A 21,393-nucleotide genomic window follows, 5' to 3' on the forward strand; every position below is an offset into this window, starting at 1 on the left:
TTCAGCACAGGGTGAGATCCCTGAGGGCTCAACTGGTTGACACTGTTTCATGGTATTGAGGCCACAGAATTAAGCAAGATTTGAAGACCCACTTCAGAGATTGTTGTATGGTCCCAGTTTCTGCTCGCTTTTTCTGTTTCTTAAAGTTGGTAGATTTTCGTTTTTTGAGTAGATTTAGGTTTACAGAAAAAAAAACTGAAAAGTTCGGGCTTCCCATATAACTCCTTCACTGTGTTATTACTATTTTAATTTTTATTTTCACAGTGCCTTTTCTTATTGGTTGCAACTCATTTTAATGGACTTAATATTTTTATTAAAATATTTGAATTAATATGTTATCGACTGCCTAAGTGAGGATTCCAGATGCCGTATATTTGAATGCCGTCACTTGGGACATCCAGTGAAGAATCTGATTGAATTATGTACTTTGTTTGTTGTTCAGTCCACTAGTGGATGATGACTAGATGTCTGGTTCATACAGAAAGAGGGAGCATTAAGGGGATACCATTGCTCATAGTTGGCTCATTTCTAAGCCAGACATCTCCTAAAATGAAAAATCTCCCATCTGAGCTCCATTAGGTTTGTTGCATAATATTATTTTCCTCTCAATCTGCATTCACACCAATAGCATATTAATTTCTGATGCTTTTTCAGAACTAAAGAGAGGTAAACAGTTCTAAGCCTCTATTTTTGGTACAAGGAGGTATTCTTGTCTGAAGCTTCAGAGATTCCTGGTGTGCCTTACTCTGTCCCTGGCGGTGCTTTTGCTTTAGAGAGCTCCATGAGATGCGGTATGTGGGGTATAGTGGGGGCAGATGGGGTAGGAGTAGTGATGTAACTCATAACATTTATTCAGTAGCAGGGAGGGGAAAATGGTAGGGTTGGCAAAGAGAACCAGAGTGTACACTCTACCCCAGTCAGGAGAAAAACATACTAAGAGCTGTATCCCAAAATAAAAAAGTCATTTGTGTTAAAAAGTTTGGTTAAAGATAGAAACATACCTTTAGGAGAATTAAACTCATCTACACTTTGATTTGAATTAATGTAATCATTTGTATCAGAAATTTCTTGTAGGGCACGTTGGATACTCTGTTGCTGGGCTTTGGGGAGGGAGTGTTAGAAAGGAAAAGAGGGACCCAGCTATAGGCCTGACTCCTGAAGTGGGTAGCCAACAGCCAAAATATATTTAAATTCAGACTGTTTTGTGTTATGAATTTGGGGTTGGGGTGTGAGGAGGTATAAATTTGCAATAAAGCCCTTGGGACATTAGGGACAGAGGGAAATTAATGCTAGTCAGCAACTTGTACAGATCTTTTGTGTGAATTGACCAAAAACTGAGATTGTTGAAAAGCCAAGAGGATACCCAGACATACTGGATCCTAGGCTTAATGCACGAAGACTATGTTTCTGATCCTTCAGATGATGGGTCGTGCTATTATATTGCCTGCCCAGGACAAGACTGACTCATTTCTTTTTTTTAAGATTTTATTTATTTGACAGAGAGAGACACAGCGAGAGAGGGAACACAAGCAGGGGGGAGTGGGAGAGGGAGAAGCAGGCTTCCCGCGGAGCAGGGAACCCAGTCCGGGCTCAATCCCAGGACCCTGGGATCATGACCAAAGGCAGACGCTTAATGACTGAGCCACCCAGGTGCCCCAAGACTGACTCATTTCTTAAAGCAGTGGGTCTGAGTCTGCAGTTTGAAGGTCAGAAGTACATACGTGTTGCCTGATGGGGACAGATAGGCAAGGGCTAATACTCTATAAAGTAATAAACAAAGAAAAAAATTTTATTTCGGAGAACTGGCATAGATATGATGTAGGATCTTAGGTAGTTGAAAGGAGCATAATCAGGGACTAGAGAAACTAAGCAAGAAGTGGAATGGCAGTAAATGCTAAGTTTATCTGTTTTGCAGTGTTTCTTAGGTCTTGTGGGCAGCCATTGTCACTGATTATCATAGCAGTACCTGAGTCAAACTATCAGGGGTAGTTTGGAAGATTCAAACCTATAGCAGTCTCCTATTCTTGGGTGGTCTGGTCTTAGTCTTCCTACTTCATTATTGGCATCTCTCCGTCTAGTCTTTCAATCATGCTGGGAAGAGGAGGAAATAGAGATGTTCTCCCTGCCTTCTTAGTGCTTCTCTTGACTATAAATTAAATCTGTTTGGTGGATCTTTTTAGCATCTTGTCAAGGATGCCAACATCAGTCTGCCATGTTAACTTAACGTACTGCCTGAACAGGAATCAGGTCCATGTTGGTTCAGGATGTTCACTTGCTTTTTGCCCATATATTCATGTGTCATACATTACCATCCATGGGAGAGAACTCTAGCTCTCAGATTTATCCTCTGGCGCTGGGGTCAGTAAATGATCATCTGAACCAGTTGGGCACCATACATGTCTCCTTGTTATAGCTTTTTTCTTATTTCCCCTTGCCCTTTTCCTTTTCTGCTTCCTTGATCATTCTCCCCTCCCCCCCCCCTTTAATTATGCCTAATCCAAAGCTATGGCCATGGTTTTCTCCAACTGAGGATAATCAGAGGTATTGAGATACTGCTTATACCTATTCTAGAGAAACCTATAGATGGCACCTTACAGGGCATTCTGTCCATTCTTGTTACAAATTTTATGAAGCCAAAGTTTGCCTTTCCGGCTTTGGTTTCCTGGTAAGGTCAGTGGGGGTGTAGCCTAGATATAGTAGATAATTTTATTTGTGGGTAGGGAATTCCACTGGGGACATTATCTCCTCTTATACTTACTATATAGAATGTTAGAGTTTAAAAGTCAAGTTTTCCTTCTGTTGAAAAGGACGTAAGTCCAGAATAGTACAAAAGAGGGCTAGAAGCTATCATTTATGTTGCATAGCATACAAATATTTATGCTGTAATACTTTATTGGTATTACCTTTTTAGGGAACTCCTTTTGGATTTTTTTTTAATTTGGGTCATGAGAAATTTGAAAAAACTTGAAATACTTTTTTTTTTTTTTTTTTTAAATAGTGTTATTTCCCTGTCTGCCAAAGATGAGACGTTAAATGGGTAAAACATTTTAATTCTAGCTTTTGGTTTATTCACAGTACCATAGACCGACGTGAAAAATTCTTGGCTGTTACCCTCAACTTTCTGTGATACTGGCATACCTTAGATAGAATTAAATCCAGATAGTTCAAAAACCTTTTTTTTGTTGTTGTTTTTTATAGCTTTAACCTGTTCAACCAAATCTTTTATCAAGGCTTATAGGAAATAATGACATTTTAAATTGATTTTCTTCAACAGAAAGTGAGTTAATAAGCAGTTATGTAGCCATAAGATATAAGGGGAAGAGAAAAATAGAAACAAAGAACTTGAATAAACTAACCTATGTAATTGAGAATTGATTGTATGGGTTAATTCTGTAAGTAATGTTATCATGTTATACCACCAACTTGTGGTCAAGTCTTTGTTGTCTTTGTCCCTGTAACTTGATGCCCCCATGTTTAAATTTACAGACACACCTGTAGTTTAAAGTGGTTTATTATGTTTAATACAACTTTATTACATATTGAAATTCAAGTTCTTTTTGTAATGGATGCTGAACATACATTAAATGTTGGGTGGGTGGTTAGGCAATCAGGATGAGGTTGGAGGAAGAGACAGGTCCAGCTCTCATATAAGGTGTTGTGTAATGAGTATTTCAAAAGTAGTGCACGTGAGGTAAATGCTGTAGAAGGGTAGAGGGAGATCAGATTATATGTGCTTTGGGGTACTTAGGGGAGGAATCATAGAAGAGGTGGTGTTTGAGTATGTCCTTGGAGAATGGTGTGATATATTTTAAGATGTGCAAACTGACAGATGTTAGCACTTGCAAAATAATAAGACCAAAGCAATAGGCAGGAGGAAGTAAGATGTGTTTAGGCATAGTGAATATTACTCTTTGGTTGGAATGCAGCATATTTTAAGGGATGACACGAGATAAAGCTAGAAAGGTATATTAGTATACTGTTGCTGCCGTAATAAATTATCACAAACTAGTGTCTTAAAACAACACAAATTTATTATCTTATAGTTCTGGAGGTCAGAAGTCTAAAATGGGTCTTACTGGGCTAATTAAGTAAGGTGTTGGCAGGGCTGTATTCCTTTCTAGAGGCTCTTGCGGAGAACCTATTCTCTTGCCTTTTCAGCTTCTAGAGGCTGCCCACATTCTTTGGCTCATGGCCCCTTCCATTTCAAAGCCAGCAATGGTCAGTTGAGGCTTTCTAATATCATCACTCTGACTCACTGTCTCTTTTCCTGAGTTCTTCTGCTTTTAAGGACCCTTGTGATTATAACGGAGTCCACCCAGAGATAATCCAGGATAATCTGCTGAATTTAAAGTCAGCTGATTAGCAACCTTAATTCCATCCGCTACCTCAGTTCTCCTTTGCCATGTACCATAAAGGAATTAGGACATGGATATCTTTGAGAGGCTCTTATTCTGCCTACCACAGGTAGGTTGGAGCCAAATTACGGGAGCTTTAAGTACAGCCACTGAAGATTTTTGATCAAAGGAATGACATGGTCACAGCAGTGTTTTGGAAAGTTTAGTTTATGCTCTGTATGCTATCTAGAATATACAACTAGAAAGAAATCAGCAACCTTGTATTATCTTTTAAGTTTTGCCATTGATCTTCCCTCCCTCCCTCCTTCCTTTTCTCTTTTTGCCCTTCCCTTCCATCTTCCTAGAATAGCTTATATCCATAAATCCTTAACCAGAGAAAATTAGTTGTCCTGAACATTAATACAGCACTGTTTCTGATTGTGTTCACTGAAAGACCTTTTCATCATGTTATGGAAGGAATACTAGACTAGCAATCAGGAGACCTGAGTTATGATTCAAACTCTGTCAGTAACTTGATTTGTAATCTTAAGGATATCCTTTAGTCTCTCGGTGATGCAATCCTCCATCTTTGTAATCAGGATAATAATAGCAGCCATCTGACATGCTCATCTGACAGAGATATAAATATGACTTTATTCCAAAATAATGTAGCATATTTTTGTTTTTGTCTGTAGAGAGTAACTGGCTGGTAACTTCATAACTTTTTGTTTTTCTTTTTGTATCTTGAAGAACCAAGGATCAAACAAAACAACAAAAAATAAAAAACTCAATGATCCATGCCTAATTGACCTAATTTGGCCACCCTTTTTTTCTCTACAAAAAGGGATCAAGGCAATTAAGTCATAGCAAGTCAGGTACTGTTTTACAGACTTGTTTTCAAGACCAGACTACCAGGCTATAAGAGTCTTAAAACTAACCTCACTTTGGGGAAGATAATTTAGCTGCATGGTTTTGTGGAAGCTGGTTATGCCTATGAAGGAAAACTCAGATTTCACTTAAGCGTTATAAATAAACAAGACAGACTATTGGTAAAAAAAAAAAAAAAAATCCTAAAATGTTTGTGATTCATAACTCAACATTATTTGCTCTGAGTTATTTGCAAACTTTCCCTTGGTCTAATAGATCAGAATTAATCAAATTCAAAACCTCTCCCCTCTGTTGCTCTATCAAACATTTCTTAGTCATCAGAAAGAAAAATACATATATAGGTCTTACAATATGAAAGTTTCACAATGACAGTATAACAGATACTGCTTCAGTATATGTGACTCTTAGAGTAAATGTTTCAATTGTCTATAATAGAAATATGATGCAAGCTACAAATAGGAACCATGTATATAATTAAAAATTTTCTAGTTGCCACATTAAGAAAAATAAAAAGAAACAGGTGTAATGTATAATATATCCAGAATATCATTTCAACATGTGTAATCAATATAAGAAATTATTAATGATTTTTTTGTATTGTCTTTGAAATCTGATGTGTATTTTATGCATAAAACACATCTCAATTTAGATTAGCCATAGTTTTCAAGTACTCAGTAGCCACATGTGGCTGGCGACTATGATGTTGGACGGTGCGGGTCTGCTGCGGGTGTATCTATATAATTGGTGCGTGAAATCTTAGAACCTCTCCTTAAAGCTGTGTGTATTGCCTTATCTAATCCCACTGTGACAGTGGCCCCACCTGCTCACTTCCCTTCACAGTTTTGCTCTGATCCTCGCTTCATTCCGTATTGTTCTCTTTTAGACATTTCCTTCTTCAGAGTCACAAACTCCCCTCTCCTTTACTGTCAAGGCTCCCTGTCATGTTTGACTGAGATTGTCAGGAGAGAAAGTGCCATTAACAGTATGGCCTCCTACCTACCACCATACCTCCACAAAAAAATGTGTTACTAGTAGATACATAAACTAATCTCACCAAAATCCATACTGTGGGGAAATGAAATGAAATTCTTCCTCCTTGGAAAAGTTAGGAATCCCTGATAAACAGTGGTGTCTGATAGGAAAAACTAGTCAGGAGTATCTAATTTGCAGGCTTTAGATCTATTGTTATGAAATGTAGAATAAGAATTGTGTGTTTTGCTATTATTAATACTTTGCATTTAACCAGTCCCAGAAGCCAAAACACTGGGATGTAGAAATGGGATGTAAGTATGTAAGTTCCTTAGAAATGGGATGTAAGTATGTAAGTTCAATTTTGCTGAGTAGGTTAGAGCAAAGGACCATGATCAGATGTTCCTGGCAGACCATTCTGCCTCTCTTTATTTTATTTTTTTTAAGATTTTATTTATTTGTTTGACAGAGCACAAGCAGGGGGAGCTACAGGCAGAGGGAGAGGGAGAAGCAGGCTTCCCGCTGAGCAGGGTGCCTGACACAGGGCTCCATCCCAGGACCCTGGGATCCTGACCTGAGCCGAAGGCAGATGCTTAACCAACTGAGCCACCCAGACGCCCCTTTCCTTCCTCTTATGTAATCAGTTCTTAGGGTTTATAATTCCAAGGCATTTTGTAGTCATGCATTGTTTATGTCTCACAATGCATTATTTAGCCCCAATTTATAAATGCACAGACATGCAGTGATTTGTTTCGGTTTTTGCAAAGTAACTCAAAAAGTCAACGCTGGAAATCCAAAAATGAAATTAAGGAAACAGTTCCATTTACAATTGTATTTAAAAACTATTTAGGAATCAATTTAACAAAAGAAGTATGAAACTTGTGCCCAGAAACTACAAAACATTGTTGGAAGAAATTAAAGACCTAAATAAATGGAAAGATATCCCATGTTCATCTTTTCTTTTTATTATTGAGATACTTCTCAAATTGATTTACATATTCAGCAAATCCCAGCTGCTTTTCTTTTTTTCTTTTTTTTTTTTTTTTGGCAGAAATTGACAGGCTGATCCTCAAATTTATATGGAAATCCAAGGGAGCAGAATAGCCAAAATGATTTTGAAAAAGCAGGACAAAATAGGAAGACATAAAACTTTCTGATTTCAAAACCTATTATAAAACTACAGTAATCAAGACAGTGTGGCACTGACATAAGGATGGACTTGGAAATGACTGCAGACCTTCCTTGTCTCGGGGACAGTTATTTTAAACTGACAGACCAGCCCACTTTAGGTTTTTAAGAATTTAAGTTTAGCTGATTTCTTCTTGCCAGCTTTTGTAGTGCCCACTTCTTTGACCATGATCTGCCAATGGCAAAACAGTTTCTGTGTTCTGTTTCTCTTTGGAGGGACTTGTCACTCTTGGGATTTCAGTTTTTTTGTTGTCTCCCATACTCAGCCATCTGGTGAATTCAAGAAAAGTTACTATTTTATGGATCACCTAATCTTTTCTCATTGTTATGGTGGGAGGAATAATTCTCTTCCTGCTTTCTACATCCTAAGCAGAGTGGAAATAACACGGCGCTTGGCCTGTAATAGATTCAGCACTCAGTTAAAATTTAAGTTGGTTGAATTCATTGAATACTTAGGTATTATATAAGTATAATACTTAATGTGCTGAGCACTTACAAATCATTTACTCCACACACCTATCTGTGAAGTATAGGTGCTATTATTATTCCTTTTTTAAAAAAAATGTAAACTAAAGCTTAATGGAGAAAAGGAACTAGAGGTACAACAATAAATAAACATTTTTGTTGATTTTACCTATATCACCTTCCCTCTCCCTCCCAAATAAAATTCTTGAATCCATTTTTTACTTTTGCAAAGAAAGGAGCTATATCCTTGGCATTACAAATTCTCATTTCCTCATTTGATGGGCAGTAAGGCACAATAGAAATGAGGGAAAAGCTTGAAGAGACCTAGTTGGACTTTTGATTAACAAGGAGAAGACACTCTTAGGTCTGAAGACTTTGGGTGATCAGTACTAGCAGCTAGGCTTTAAAACAGGTGAATGACAAAAGGACTGTGTTGACTTTGCTGCCACTTCCCATTTTTCTCCCTTCCCTTCTGCTTCCAGAAGTATGAAATAGTTAATAGCCTTCAGCTTTCTCAAAGAATAGTAGAATTTTAAGTATTTTCCATTACTGTTATTTTTTAAACTAATCTGCTATATGGGAGTTCCTATAGGTAGCTGTCATGCTAGAGACCTTAAATATAATTACTTCTACCACTCACATTTGTCTTAACAAATTCCTTTGTAAGCTACATATAAGAAAAGGTAGACTAACAAAGTGTTTTCATTTTTAAAATTTTTGTTTTTGTTTACTTCCAGAAAAGAAACTATGAGATGAGCCTGATAATAAGCTCAAATAAAACAAATGTTACTAATTCATCTCTTCAGCTATTTTCTGAAATCCATTTTCCAAGATGTACCATTTGTAACTCACCACATTAATCATTCTACATTTTCTCACACACTGGTTGATAGATGCAAGTTAAGTTTCATGCATTGCCTATCTTTGTTGGAATTTCAACGCTTTTTTTTTTTTTTTTAAGATTTTATTTATTTATTTGACAGAGAGATAGAGAGCACAAGTAGGCAGAGAGGCAGGGAGAGGGAGAGGGAGAAGCAGACTCTCCACTGAGCAGGGAGCCCGACGCGGGGCTCGATCCCAGGACCCTGGGATCATGACCTGAGCCGAAGGCAGCCGCTTAACCGACTGAGCCACCCAGGCGCCCCAGAATTTCAGCACCTTTTTAGGTATTCCACATGTTAATATAAACTGGATGATAGACCTCTGGTCATTATTGTATTCATGAACAGCATTAATACAGAGACAGTGCTAAAGGTTAAGGAATTGGAATATGGAGACAAGGAGGATTATTTACATATGGTAGGATATTTTATAATGCTCTGGCTTGATGTAACAGTCACTTATATGCTTCTTCTTCTCTAGTTATCAGGGAATATGAAGAATAGAGAAAGCATCCAGGAACCTAGATTTGATTATTACAACCATGAAGTTTCTGATATTGACCTCAGTGATTGTGAATTTCCACATGTCATTGAAATTTATGACTTCCCCCAAGAATTTCGTACTGAAGACCTCCTGCGGGTTTTCTGCAGTGTTCAGTAAGTATTTGCAAATAGCTGGGCATGTTTGGGAAGGCGGGATGAAGTTTTCTTAAAATGTCTTCTGAAAAATCATCTCTTGTTTGCATATTCCCTGTTGTTTACTTTACTTAGCCTCAGTTTTGTTTATTGTCTTTTCCAAGTCCTTTAGAAATCTTCTGTATCAAGCCTGTCTTCTTTTTTTTTTTTTTAAAGATTTTATTTATTTATTTGAGAGAGAGAATGAGAGAGAGAGCACATGAGAGGGGGGAGGGTCAGAGGGAGAAGCAGACCCCCTGCCGAGCAAGGAGCCCGATATGGGACTTGATCCCAGGACTCCAGGATCATGACCTGAGCCGAAGGCAGTCGCTTAACCAACTGAGCCACCCAGGTGCCCAAGCCTGTCTTCTAAGTTCTTTAAAAATGCCAAATAGTCTTTCTAGACCCCACTTTGGGCATTTAAGAAGAATATCTTCAGTTATAACTTCTGGATGTCTTCGTGATGCATTTAGTCCGTTTAATAGTTATTATAATTATTGATATATTTGGATGTATGTCTGCCCTCTTTTTTTGTGTTTACTTGTTTCATCTTTTTCTCTTCTTTCTTGCCTTCTTTTGGATTGATGAGGTATTTTTTTCTCATTCTATTTTGTTTGGAAATGATACTCTGTTTCTATTCTTTGGTGGTTACTTTAGAAATTACAAAATGCATGCTTAACTTACCAATGCCTAAAGTTAGTAGTTTTACACTCTTTCCAAACACTATAAGGGCTTTTTAACTCCATTTCCCAATTCCATTCCCTCCCTTTCCACCACCCCCAACTAATATGCTATTGAGACTATTTTCTTTTTAACATTTTTTCTTTTTAAACTCCATTTGATGTTACTATTTTATAGAGTCAGCATTCAGATTGATCCACTTTCTGTGTTTTACATTTATACCTCTTGCATCTCATTTCTTCCATCTGAAATCATTTTCTTTTTGCATGGAACATACTCTTTTACTGCTTAATTTAGTGACAGTCTGCTGTTAACAAACTCAGTTGGGTTTTTTATTGTCTTTTTTAATGGCATTATTTCAACTTCATTTTTGAAAGACATGTTTGCTAGGTATAGAATTCTAGGTTGGCAGTCATTTTTCTCTCAGAAAATGCAGATTTATTCTACTGCCTCCTGGCTTTCTCTGTGGAGAATAAGAAGCCAGCTGAAAGTTCACAACTGTTGCTTCTGAATGTAATCTGTCTTTTCTCTTTGGATACTCTTAGGGCTTTCTCTTTGTCTTGTATTGTGCATTTTAGTATGGTGTGGCTTTGTGTTTTTTTAAATCTATTCTTCTTGAGACTATTTGAGTTTCTTAAATCAGTAAGGATTTTTCATTGGTTTTGGAGAACACATAGTTATCTCTTCAGGTAGTGCCTTTCTGCCAGTCTTTCTCTTTTATCTTCTCTAAGATGCCAAGAAAATACATATTAGACCTTCTCACTTAATCTTCATGTTACCTCTCTTTTATATTTTCCGTGTTTGTCTCTGTTACATTCTGAATAGTTTCCTTGGCTCTTATTTCCAGTTCACTAATTTTTTCTTCAGCTGTGTTTAATTTGCTGTTAAGTCTGTCCATTGAATGTTTAAATTTCATTTTATATTTTTCATTTTTCTAAGTTCTCTATTTCTCTTTAAAATCTGTACGGTCATTTTTTAGTTTCTTGTTTTTGTCTAAAATATTTTCAAGATTTAAAAAATGTCTTAAATGTATTAAACATAGACCTTCTGTGGTCTGTGTCTCGTGATTCCTTTACCTGAAGTCTTTTTAGTTCTGCTTCTGCAAATTCTCACACATAGAGCCTTGCTTTTTTGGAGGTTTAATTATTTTTTTTTTTACTGTGAGCCAACTATTTTCCTTGGAATTTTATTTATGGGAATTGAAGTCTACAGTAGAAGAGGATTTTTCCTGAGAGGATACATGTTTTCTTCTGCCAAGCACCAAGGGCCCGAAGAGTTCAGCAGCACTGTAAATTAAATTATTGATTTGAGGTTATTCTGACCACTGAGATAGAAATAGTCAAGTGGAGAACGATAAAAAAATGATTGTTATGTGTCAGCTAGTTTATTTTAACAACACATATAAATGTCTAGTCACTTGCCAGTCTTTGATGTGGTGCCAAGGCCTTTTTTATTTCTTTTAAGTTACTTGTCTATTGATAGAAGAGTTCTTGTATGTTATCCTTATAATATATCAACTAAAGTGGAGAACTTTAATGTACCTTTAGAGGCATCTGAGTGCTTACTCCTTATAGGTTAAAATGTTTTCTCTGTCTTTTTATAGCTGTTTTGCCCAAACATAATTGACAGTCATTTTTGGATTTTTTAGTGACTTCATCATTCTCTACTCTTCCAAAGCATTCAATTAAGTTTTTATGGATACAACATCTTTTCTTTTTCACACTCATATTTCATTGTTTTAATTTTATTAAATTATGTAGTGAAAATATAAACTAAAACTGATGTAAGTGGGTTTGAAAACAATTGCATTAACTCTTCATACATAGTTCATACACATATAGGACAAGGTAAAAGAATCAGAAGTCTACCTCTGTATCTTTAGCTTATAAGAAGAAAAATAAGCTTCAGGAATAAAGAAACAATAAAAAATAAGCTTCAGAAAGAAAGTTATTAGGGAAAAGATCTTCAGGATCTGGAAGAAGTCAATACCAAGAAGGATTATACTTTAACATTCTAATCCTGATACTAAAAATGAACTAGGTCTTTTGTCTGATATTACACATTTAAATTTAAAATTCCATGCATGTAGATCTTGAATTTGTAAGATTCTATGTCAGTTAGGGTTTAACCCCCCACTTTTTCTTACAGAACCAGATAGGAAATATTTTAGGCCGCTCTGTCATCATTGCACAAAAGCAGCCACAGACAATATGTGAACGCATGAGCGTGGCTGTATTCAGTGAAATTTGATGTACAAAAACAAGGGGCGCCTGGGCGGCTCAGCTGGTTAAGTGTCTGCCTTTGGCTCAGGTCATCTTGGAGTCCTGGGATCGAGCCCCACATCGGGCTCCCTGCTCAGCGGGGAGCCTGCTTCTCCCTCTCCTTCTGCCCACCCCCCCCACTGTTCATTCTCTCTCTCTCAAATAAATAAATTCTTAGAAGAAAAAAGAGCACCCTGTTTTTCTATAAAGTTCTAGAACAGGCAAAATTAGTTAGCAGCCATGTACCTCACTTAAATTTGGATGCGGGGGAGGGTATCAGTTCTATAGCTAAAAGAAATAAGCGGGTGACTGGATCCTGGAGGACAGTTAATCTTTCCGTAGACCTTCTGCTAAATGTATTGGGTTGGTCAGTCAGTCTAATATCAGGGCCTGTTCCATATAGAGTGCCTAATAGATTTTAAAAAGCAGTCAATGAGCTTAAATCTCAAATTAGTACTACCTTAGATTGTTACTGGTAATGATGATTTTTAAAACCAAGGTTAGTTTTGTTGATGTCTAGAATTTCCTAAAGGCTAGTTAATTCTTATGAATTATTAATTTCCCTTTGCTTTGTTTCTTCCTAATCTTACCTGCAAGACCATTTTTCTATCAAACCCAAAAACATTCCCAAAAGAGGAGAAGCATTTTAAAGGATTATGACATTCCAAAGTGTAAAAGGCTCTCCAGATCCCATCTAAGGTCTTTTTCTAAGCTTTTTTGTAAACTCTTATTATACAGGCTCTTCTGCTATTGAACGTTTTCAGTCCCTAAACCCTGTGGTTATTTTATTTATTTATTTATTTATTTATTTATTTATTTATTTATTTATTTATTTATTATTTTTTTATTTTTATTTTTTAAAGATTTTATTTATTTGACAGAGAGAGGGAACACAAGCAGAGGGAGAGGGAGAAGCAGGCCTCCCGCGAAGCAGGGAGCCCGATGTGGGGCTCGATCCCAGGACCCTGGGATCATCACCTGAGCCGAAGGCAGACGCTTAACGACTGAGCCACCCAGGCACCCCAACCTGTGGTCATTTTATGCCATGGTCAAACTTACCCTTACATTCAGGAAATTCTCTAACCTTCAAAGCCTCCTTCATTCCTTTTTTCCTCAAAGGAATTTTTTTTCTTGACTGAAGGAAGATATTTTAGCTGTTGTCTCTTTTTCTTTCTTTATTAGTGCTTTATAAAAATAAAATCAAGGTCACGGTGCAAAAGCCTATAATAACGTCTGAGAGTCAGGTACCCGAGTCAACTTTATATTTTAGTCACCGTGTTTATCAATATTAATAATCTTTCTGATGAATATTGCTATTAGTCATAAAAAATAATGAGCACCATTCATTTATGAAATGCCTGTAAGTGCTCAACACTGTGCTCTTTGCCTTGTCACAGATGATCTCATTTCCATTTTCACAATAACTCTGTTTGGAAGGTGCTATGCCCATTTCTACAGATGAGCACACCTAGCTTCAAGAGAAGTTAAATCTGCCCAAGATCTCAAGGTGTCAGAACCCCGAGTCCTTTTGTATCTGACCCTCAGCCCCATGCCCTTTCTATAGAACTATGTTGAATCTATGAGCAGTTTTTAAGTTCCTTGCTGAAAAAATAATGTCATCATTTTGATAGTTATTGTGCTCATTCTCTCTCTCTCAAATAAATAAATTCTTTTCAAAAAAATATATAATAGCTCTGCTCCAAAATAAAGGTGTTTTAATGGTCATTCTTTTGATTCTCTCTAATCCTGTCTGATGTTTCTCTGATCCTGATATCTTTTATCCTGAATTTTTCTGACTTTGCCACAATTCTTTCCTGTTTTCCCTTTCTTACTTCCTTTCTACAGCTAGGAATAATAGGTCAGCCTCTCTGATTATAGTTGTCTTTTTTCTCAATTACTTGATTTTTTTGTTTTTTGGGGGGTTTCTTTTTTGTTTGTTTCTTGCTTTAAATGACCTGTCTCCCTCTCTTTCTCTCTGTCCATGAGCCTACATTTGCATTAAATCCAGGTGATCTTCTCTGCCTACCTCCTCTTCCAATATTCTTCTGCCCCTCCTCTGCTTCCTCCTTTCATTTCTTCTTGTTCTGTGCCCATAAGAGCATCTCTTGTAAATAGTGCGATAAATACTTCACCGAGGTCCCAAGGGACACGTGAGGATTAATTAGCTGATGTCTATAAAATGGCTGGGAACGTAAAATACTCCCAGGTATTTCTTTATGATGGTATTATTGCTTTTAGAATTCAGTGGCTTCTTCTGTCCTCCAAACTGTTTTTTGTGTCATTATCCCCATTCCACCTGTGCACTCGTTGAGTGTTTATCTCATCATGAAATGCTTTATGAGACTCTTATTTGAAAGATGTTTCATAAAAGTAAATTTTATTTTAAGAAATAAAATTGTGTTGTTTTTGTTGCAGAAAGAAAGGATTTGATATTAAATGGGTGGATGACACACACGCCCTAGGAGTATTCTCCAGTCCAATTACAGGTATTCACTCAGTGGATTGCTGTGTGGTCTTTCCTTATTGTCTATTTTCTCTTGCTACTTGTTCTTATTTCTCTTGTATTCTAGCCAACTGGCATTTTATTCAGCCAGTGTAGTAAATGGCAGCTACAGATTTTTGAGGCGTAGTACTTTGTACCCATGTGCTCTCCCTCTCCCTTTTTCACCTTAATCCAGTTGTAATTTGGAGAGAGAGCCAACTCCTTCCAAGGTTACATGCTGTATAACTGTCAGTTATGATTGTACATAAACAGATTATAGGTAGAAATTTAAGAAGCCAGTGTGACTAAATCTTAAAAATTTTGTGATTTTTTTTCCACCCAGACAAATGAATTTGAAGTAGCTCTTGAACCTTTCCAGTGAGAAATTATAATACCTACTTTCTGAATATGTGTTTGGGCCTTTTCACTTATATCATTAGCCTCATGATAGATGTGATACAGAGGCATTCAAAGAAATTAGAGATGTTGGTTCCTCTCTGAACCACCTAGAATAGGGGTCTGCAAACTGTAAAGGGCCAGGTAGTAAATATTTTGGGGTGTAAGGTCTCTGTCACTACTTAATTCTGCTGTTGTAACAAGAAAGCATCCCTAAACTACTATTCAAACGAATAGAAATGGCTCTGTTTCAGTAAAATGTTAACAAGAACAGGTGGATGGCTGGATTTGGTCACAAAACTATAGTTTGCTGATCCCTGATATAAAATAATCACTTGCCAAGCTGTTTATGGATTTTCTAGAGCTGACCATCTCTTTTGTTTGCCATGAAAAAAAAAGGCATAACATCTAGACATCTAGGAAATACTGAGAGCTAGCCTTAAATTTTCCTTTGTGTCACTCTTTTTCATATCTTCTGCTTTCTTATATTTATTTCTCTTCACAGCTCGTGATGCTCTGGGTAGTAAACAGACTGTGGTGAAAACCCGGCCCTTGTCACAGGCCACAAGAGCAGCCAAGGCCAAAGCCAGAGCGTATGCCGGTGAGCCAGTCATCTCAGGGGCTTTTTCTTTTTGGTAGCTGTGTTACTGTTTTTTCTAGCACTTGTACCTCATCTAGAGTTTTATTTAAAGGCATATCACTTTTATTTTTAATGTTAAAGGAAGTATGTTTTTAAGGAAAAGACAAAAGGCTATGTTGGAAATACAGCATCTGAGCAGCCACTTGGAGAGAGTGGGAGATACGGCCAAGCAATGCAGCAACCATTTTCTGATGACATCCTTCTCTGGTTTACCTCAGTGTTGAACTGTTTGCAAGGGTCACTGTAGAAATTGTGTTAATACAGATAAGGAAGCCAGGGTTGTTTGTGTTTTGCCATGTTAGTTTCCTCTGATCATCATCTATTGGCCTGTGTTAATTACTGCTGAGGCAGCCCTTGTTAGTCTATTTTATATGTTAATTACAGAGTTAAATCATTTGGTGCTAGATTTCTCTTCCTTACTTGCTTCTGCTCCCCCCCACCCCTTTTTTCCCTTTCAGAGTTCCTGCAGCCAGCCAAGGAGCGTCCTGAGACTTCGGCAGCCCTAGCCAGAAGGTTAGTCATCAGTGCCCTTGGGGTTCGAAGTAAACAGAGCAAAACTGAAAGGGAAGCAGAGCTCAAGAAACTGCAGGAAGCCCGAGGTGAGTTGAAGTGATGGTGTTCCTCTCTAGTTCTCTAGACTCACTGTAAGGCATATGTTTAAAAAAAAAAAAAAATGAATGAAGCCCACTCCATTTCCTAGAAGCCTCTCAAGTTTATTAAAATTGTTTTCATGCCTTATGTTTAGGGGGAAGACATTTCAGGATTTGTCCTCCTGTTCCACACACCAAGGCATCCTAATCCATGCTCTGTTTTCCAAGAGATAGGTTTGGACTTTTCAGCTCATCATCCATGGCTTTTTCTATAGTTCTTGCTCTAAAGTCTGAGCAAAATTTTCCTGTGAAGACATAGGAGTCTCCCAGGCAGAAAACATTTGCTGGGGTTTTACGGGGCCATGATTGCCATGATATTATCTAATGCTTTAAGATTGCAAGTAGAAGACAGATTAAGGAAAAGCCAGCAACTGACATGGATGATAGTAACTGTAGGAGGTATCTTTTTCTCTAAAGACAGTCTTGAGTGGCTCCATTAGAGTACATCTAGATTAACCTATCTTCTGATTATTTTGCAGTACCTACGAGTTCTTAGAAAATATTTCCACTGATCCACAGCAGGGGTTTTTTTCCCCTGTAGTTTGGAATTGAGGTTAAAATCTCTCTCTTCCCTCCTTCTAGGCTGTTGACTTATATGTAAAGGTCAGGGACTCTGGCTTTACACTTAAGTACTTTTTATCAACCTTCCAGGCTTTAGTCTCATTGCCTGAGCGCACGATCTCTGGAATCTGCGAAGGCAATTTATTCTGAAAATTCCACTTACCAAAAAGTAACTTCATTTTTCCATTAAATGAATTGAAGTTTCAAACTCCTTGTTTATTGCCGGTCTAACAAGGCCATTAATACTTCCTTTCCACTCTGCTGTGGTGATAGCAGGCAGCTTGCGGACTCTCAGCTGCACTGGCCAGATAACCAGTGACAGAGTGTGTCATGGCAGGTGCTAGAGTTTCAGCGTGGAACCCAGCTAATTTTTGAAACCTTAATGATTATAATGAGGCAGTTTTGATTTTTCCAATGCATGTTCACTCAAAGGCCCTTCACAGATTACATAGAAACTTTTTTTATAGATGGCAATAATAGAACTAGAGTAAAGGTGAATGTGTAATACCCTTAACCCTTTAGTAGTTGGTTATCTCTGAAGAAAGTGCTTTCTCTCTGATAACCACAATTATCTCAGAAGATCAGTAGAGGGAGAAGATCCGACTCTTTGTGCAGTGTCTCATGCTTCCCTACCCTGTGCGTGTCACATTAACTGGAATGCTCCGTGTACTGTGGTAGGCATTTTGCACAGGTACGTTTTGAGTATTGCCCTCTGTTTTTCTGTAAGCACATTAGCATACAGCTTCATTTGAAGTATTTGTTTTAAATGCCCACTTACCCAGCGGACATTTCAGTGATGTAATTAAAAATGGCTCAGTGAGTACTCTGTTATTTACTTTTTAAAAGAAAGCCTTTAGGGGCGCCTGGGTGCCTCAGGTGGTTGGGCGTCTGCCTTCGGCTCAGGTCCTCATCCCCGGGTCCTGGGATCGAGCCCCACATTGGGTCCTGGCGCGGCGGGAAGCCTGCTTCTCCCTCTCCCTCTGCCTCTTCCCCTGCTCATGCTCTCTCTCTCTCTATCTCTGTGTCTCAAATGAATAAATAAAATCTTTTAAAAAAATAAATAAAAGGGGGCGCCTGGGTGGCTCAGTCGTTAAGCGTCTGCCTTTGGCTCAGGTCATGATCCCAGGGTCCTGGGATCGAGCCCCGCATTGGGCTCCCTGCTCCGTGGGAAGCCTGCTTCTCCCTCTCCCACTCCCCCTGCTTGTGTTCCCTCTCTTGCTGTGTCTCTCTCTGTCAAATAAATAAATAAAATTTAAAATAAATAAATAAATAAATAAATAAAAGAAAGCCTTTAGTTCTGAATGGAGACTCACTTTGGTGCTGAGGCTGTACAGATTATAGAAGATTCTTCCTTTATTATGCTTCATAGCTCTCCCATTCTTCATATCTGAGAAAACGCATGTGGAAAATTTCGATATATCTCTTTCTGACTTCTTTTTGCTTTAGGCAGATATTCTTGTACCTGCCTGCAAGAGTTTTTTCTTTAAAAAAAAAAATTTTTTTTTTTCCTGTGGAAATTAAAAGTACCATTTAGGTATTAAACAGAGCAGATATTTTTGTTCCACATCTTCTACCACTGTGGGGGCGGGGGAGAGGGATCAGTACAGCATAGTGGATAACATTAGGTTGTGGCATCAGACTGCCTACGTCTATCTCCAAGCTCTACCATTTACTGTCTTGGTGGCCTTGGGCAGATTACTTATTCTCTGGAGGCCTCTGTTTCCTCATCCATAAAATGGAAATGAAGTGAGATAATCCACAAAAGATGCTTAGTCATCTTCAGAACCCATCGGAATGTGTGCTCTCCTGTTTCTATAGGCCTGTAATAAGTATATGATGAATGTTAGCTGCTGCTGTTTTTAGTAATAGTGGAACTATTATTATATGGTGAGTCTAACACAGATTCCAGTGCATGGAATCTTTTTCAGTACTTTTTCTATTTTAAATTTCCTGTGATACTCTATCAACAACATTTGGCATTTCACTAGGCACTTCTCTTCTAGCATTGTGCTCTCATTTGGGAGAATTAGAGAGATGGAAAATTTTTGTTCCTTTACTTAAGACTTACAGTCAAGTGAGGATATCTGCCTTCAGTAAGGAAGAAAATATGATTTTAAGCAGTTGTTTCTCTTCTCACTTCAGTTCTGAAGAATTTTTTAAATTTCAGTATAGTTAACATACAATGTTAAGTTAGTTTCAGGTGTATGATATAGTGATTCAGCAATTCTGTACATTACTCAGGCCTCATCAAGATGAGTGTACTCTTAAATCCCCATCACCTATTTCACCCATCCCCCCACCCAGTGCCCCTCTGGTAACCATCAGTTTGTTCTCTATAGGTAAGAGTCTGTTTTTTTGGTTTGTCTCCTTCTTTTCCTTTTTTCCTTTGTTTTTTAAATTCCACGTATGAATGAAAAATCATATGGTTTCTTTTGCTTAGCATTACACTCTCTAGCTCCATCCATGTTGTTGTAAATGGCAAGATTTCATTCTTTTTTATGGCTTGATAATACTCCATTGTATATATACACACCACCTCTTCTTTATCCATTCATCTCTTGATGGATGCTTGGGCTGCTTCCATAATTGGGCTATTGTAAATAGTGCTGCAGTAAACATAGGGGTGCATGTATCCTTTCAAATTAGTTTTTTTTTTTAAGATTTTATTTATTTATTTGACAGAGAGAGACACAGTGAGAGAGGGAATACAAGCAGAGGGAGTGGGAGAGGGAGAAGCAGGCTTCCCGCGGAGCAGGGAGCCGGATGCGGGGCTCGATCCCAGGGCCCTGGGATCATGACCTGAACCGAAGGCAGATGCTTAACCGACTGAACCACCCAGGCGCCCCTCAAATTAGTGTTTTTTTTATTCTTTGGATAAGTACCCAGTTGTGTGATTACTGGATCGTATGGTAGTTCTATTTTTAATGTTTTGAGGAACCTCCATACTGTCTTTCACAGTGGCTGTACCAGTTTGCCTTCCCACCAACAGTGCACAAGAGTTCCTATTTCTCCACATCCTCACCAACACTTGTTGTTTCTTATGTTTTAGATTTTAGCCACTCTGGCAGGTGTGAGATGATATCTTATTGGGGTTTTGATTTGCATTTCCCTGAGGATGAGTGATGTTGAGCCTCTTTTCATGTGTCTTTGGCCATCTGTATGTTGTCTTTGGAGAAATACCTGTTCAAGTCTTCTACCCGTTTTTAATTGGATTGGTTTTAGTTCTGAAGATTTGAAGATTAAAAGCATGACGGGGTTTTTGTGATTAAAAGGTTGGGAAGGCAACTCCAGGCAATGTAATAAGTTACGATAATTCCATGTTGGAAGATATATCTCCAGTTTAGAGCTGGCCTAGGGAAGTTAAGTACCTGGCCTAAAGTTACCTAGTTGGTAAATTGAGAGGAGGCATTTGAACCAAGGCCTCTCTAATTAAAACCCATGCTCTCTCCACAATACTGTAATCCCTCTTGAAGGACTTTTGTAGTAATTAACATTTTTTTTCCCCAGGGGGAAAAAAACAAAAGAATTTTTAAGGTCTTTAGAAAGTAAAATACGGCAAGTTTTTTTTTTTTTTCCAGTTTTCTGTTCCAATGGTTAGCAACTTCCAGTGTCAAAAAATTCTTCCCTAAGTTTAACTTAAATCTGTACAATAGTTTAAGCCAGTTCCCTTTTCTTTTTTCCTTTGTAGAAATAAGGAGCATATGGACACCATCCTATTCTAATCTTCAGAGATGAAGGGCAGATTATTTAGGAGTAAGGGAATCTCGGCTATAATAGAGTTTTTGCCGTTAACTTTAGCTGTGTTGCCACAGGCTCGTCTGTTATACTCTCTGTGCTCTAGTTTCCAACAAAGCAAAACTAATGCCTGACTTACCCTGAAGAATTTTTGTGCACAATCTAAGTTAACGTGTAAAAACGTTTATTTAGAAAGGTGCTTTACAAATTCAGGGTACTGTTATTTATGTGACTCTTAGAAAATTAGTGTTTATTATAATGAGACAGTAAAGACAAATATGTATTATGTACTGCTGCTTCCCATCCATTATATGACAAACAGTGCTAATAAGTCAGGACACTCTTCTGTGAGTTTTGACTTGACCACTGCCGGTTGATCAGAATTAGCATGGAAATTGAAATCTGTGTGCCATCCTGATACAGGTACTTTTATAAATAGTACTATAGAATAGATAGGCTTTTTTCGCCCCCTCACTTGAGGAGTTCTGCTGTCTGGCATAGTGTTTGGTTCATAAAAAGATACTCAATATGTATGTTCATTGAAGAACACATGACTGACATTGGTCACTTTTTCTTCATAAATCTTA

At 37.7% G+C, this 21,393-nt stretch overlaps 1 protein-coding gene across 4 annotated transcripts in view; it reads left to right on the plus strand.

The window, feature by feature from the left end:
* Positions 1 to 21,393, plus strand: part of R3HCC1L (R3H domain and coiled-coil containing 1 like) — an 84,964-nt gene that overhangs the window by 58,111 nt on the left and 5,460 nt on the right. For all 4 annotated transcript variants that reach the window (XM_045878580.2, XM_045878579.3, XM_045878578.3 and 1 more), the window contains 4 exons: positions 9,207 to 9,382; positions 14,758 to 14,828; positions 15,726 to 15,821; positions 16,319 to 16,459. In XM_045878580.2, coding sequence (XP_045734536.1) covers positions 9,207 to 9,382; positions 14,758 to 14,828; positions 15,726 to 15,821; positions 16,319 to 16,459 — 484 coding nt within the window. The remainder of the gene's footprint in view (positions 1 to 9,206; positions 9,383 to 14,757; positions 14,829 to 15,725; positions 15,822 to 16,318; positions 16,460 to 21,393) is intronic.

Source organism: Mirounga angustirostris, unplaced genomic scaffold, assembly GCF_029215605.1.
Source record: "Mirounga angustirostris isolate CCGP_5_RB_7025 unplaced genomic scaffold, mMirAng1.0.hap1 SCAF_6, whole genome shotgun sequence".
NCBI lineage: Eukaryota > Metazoa > Chordata > Mammalia > Carnivora > Phocidae > Mirounga > Mirounga angustirostris.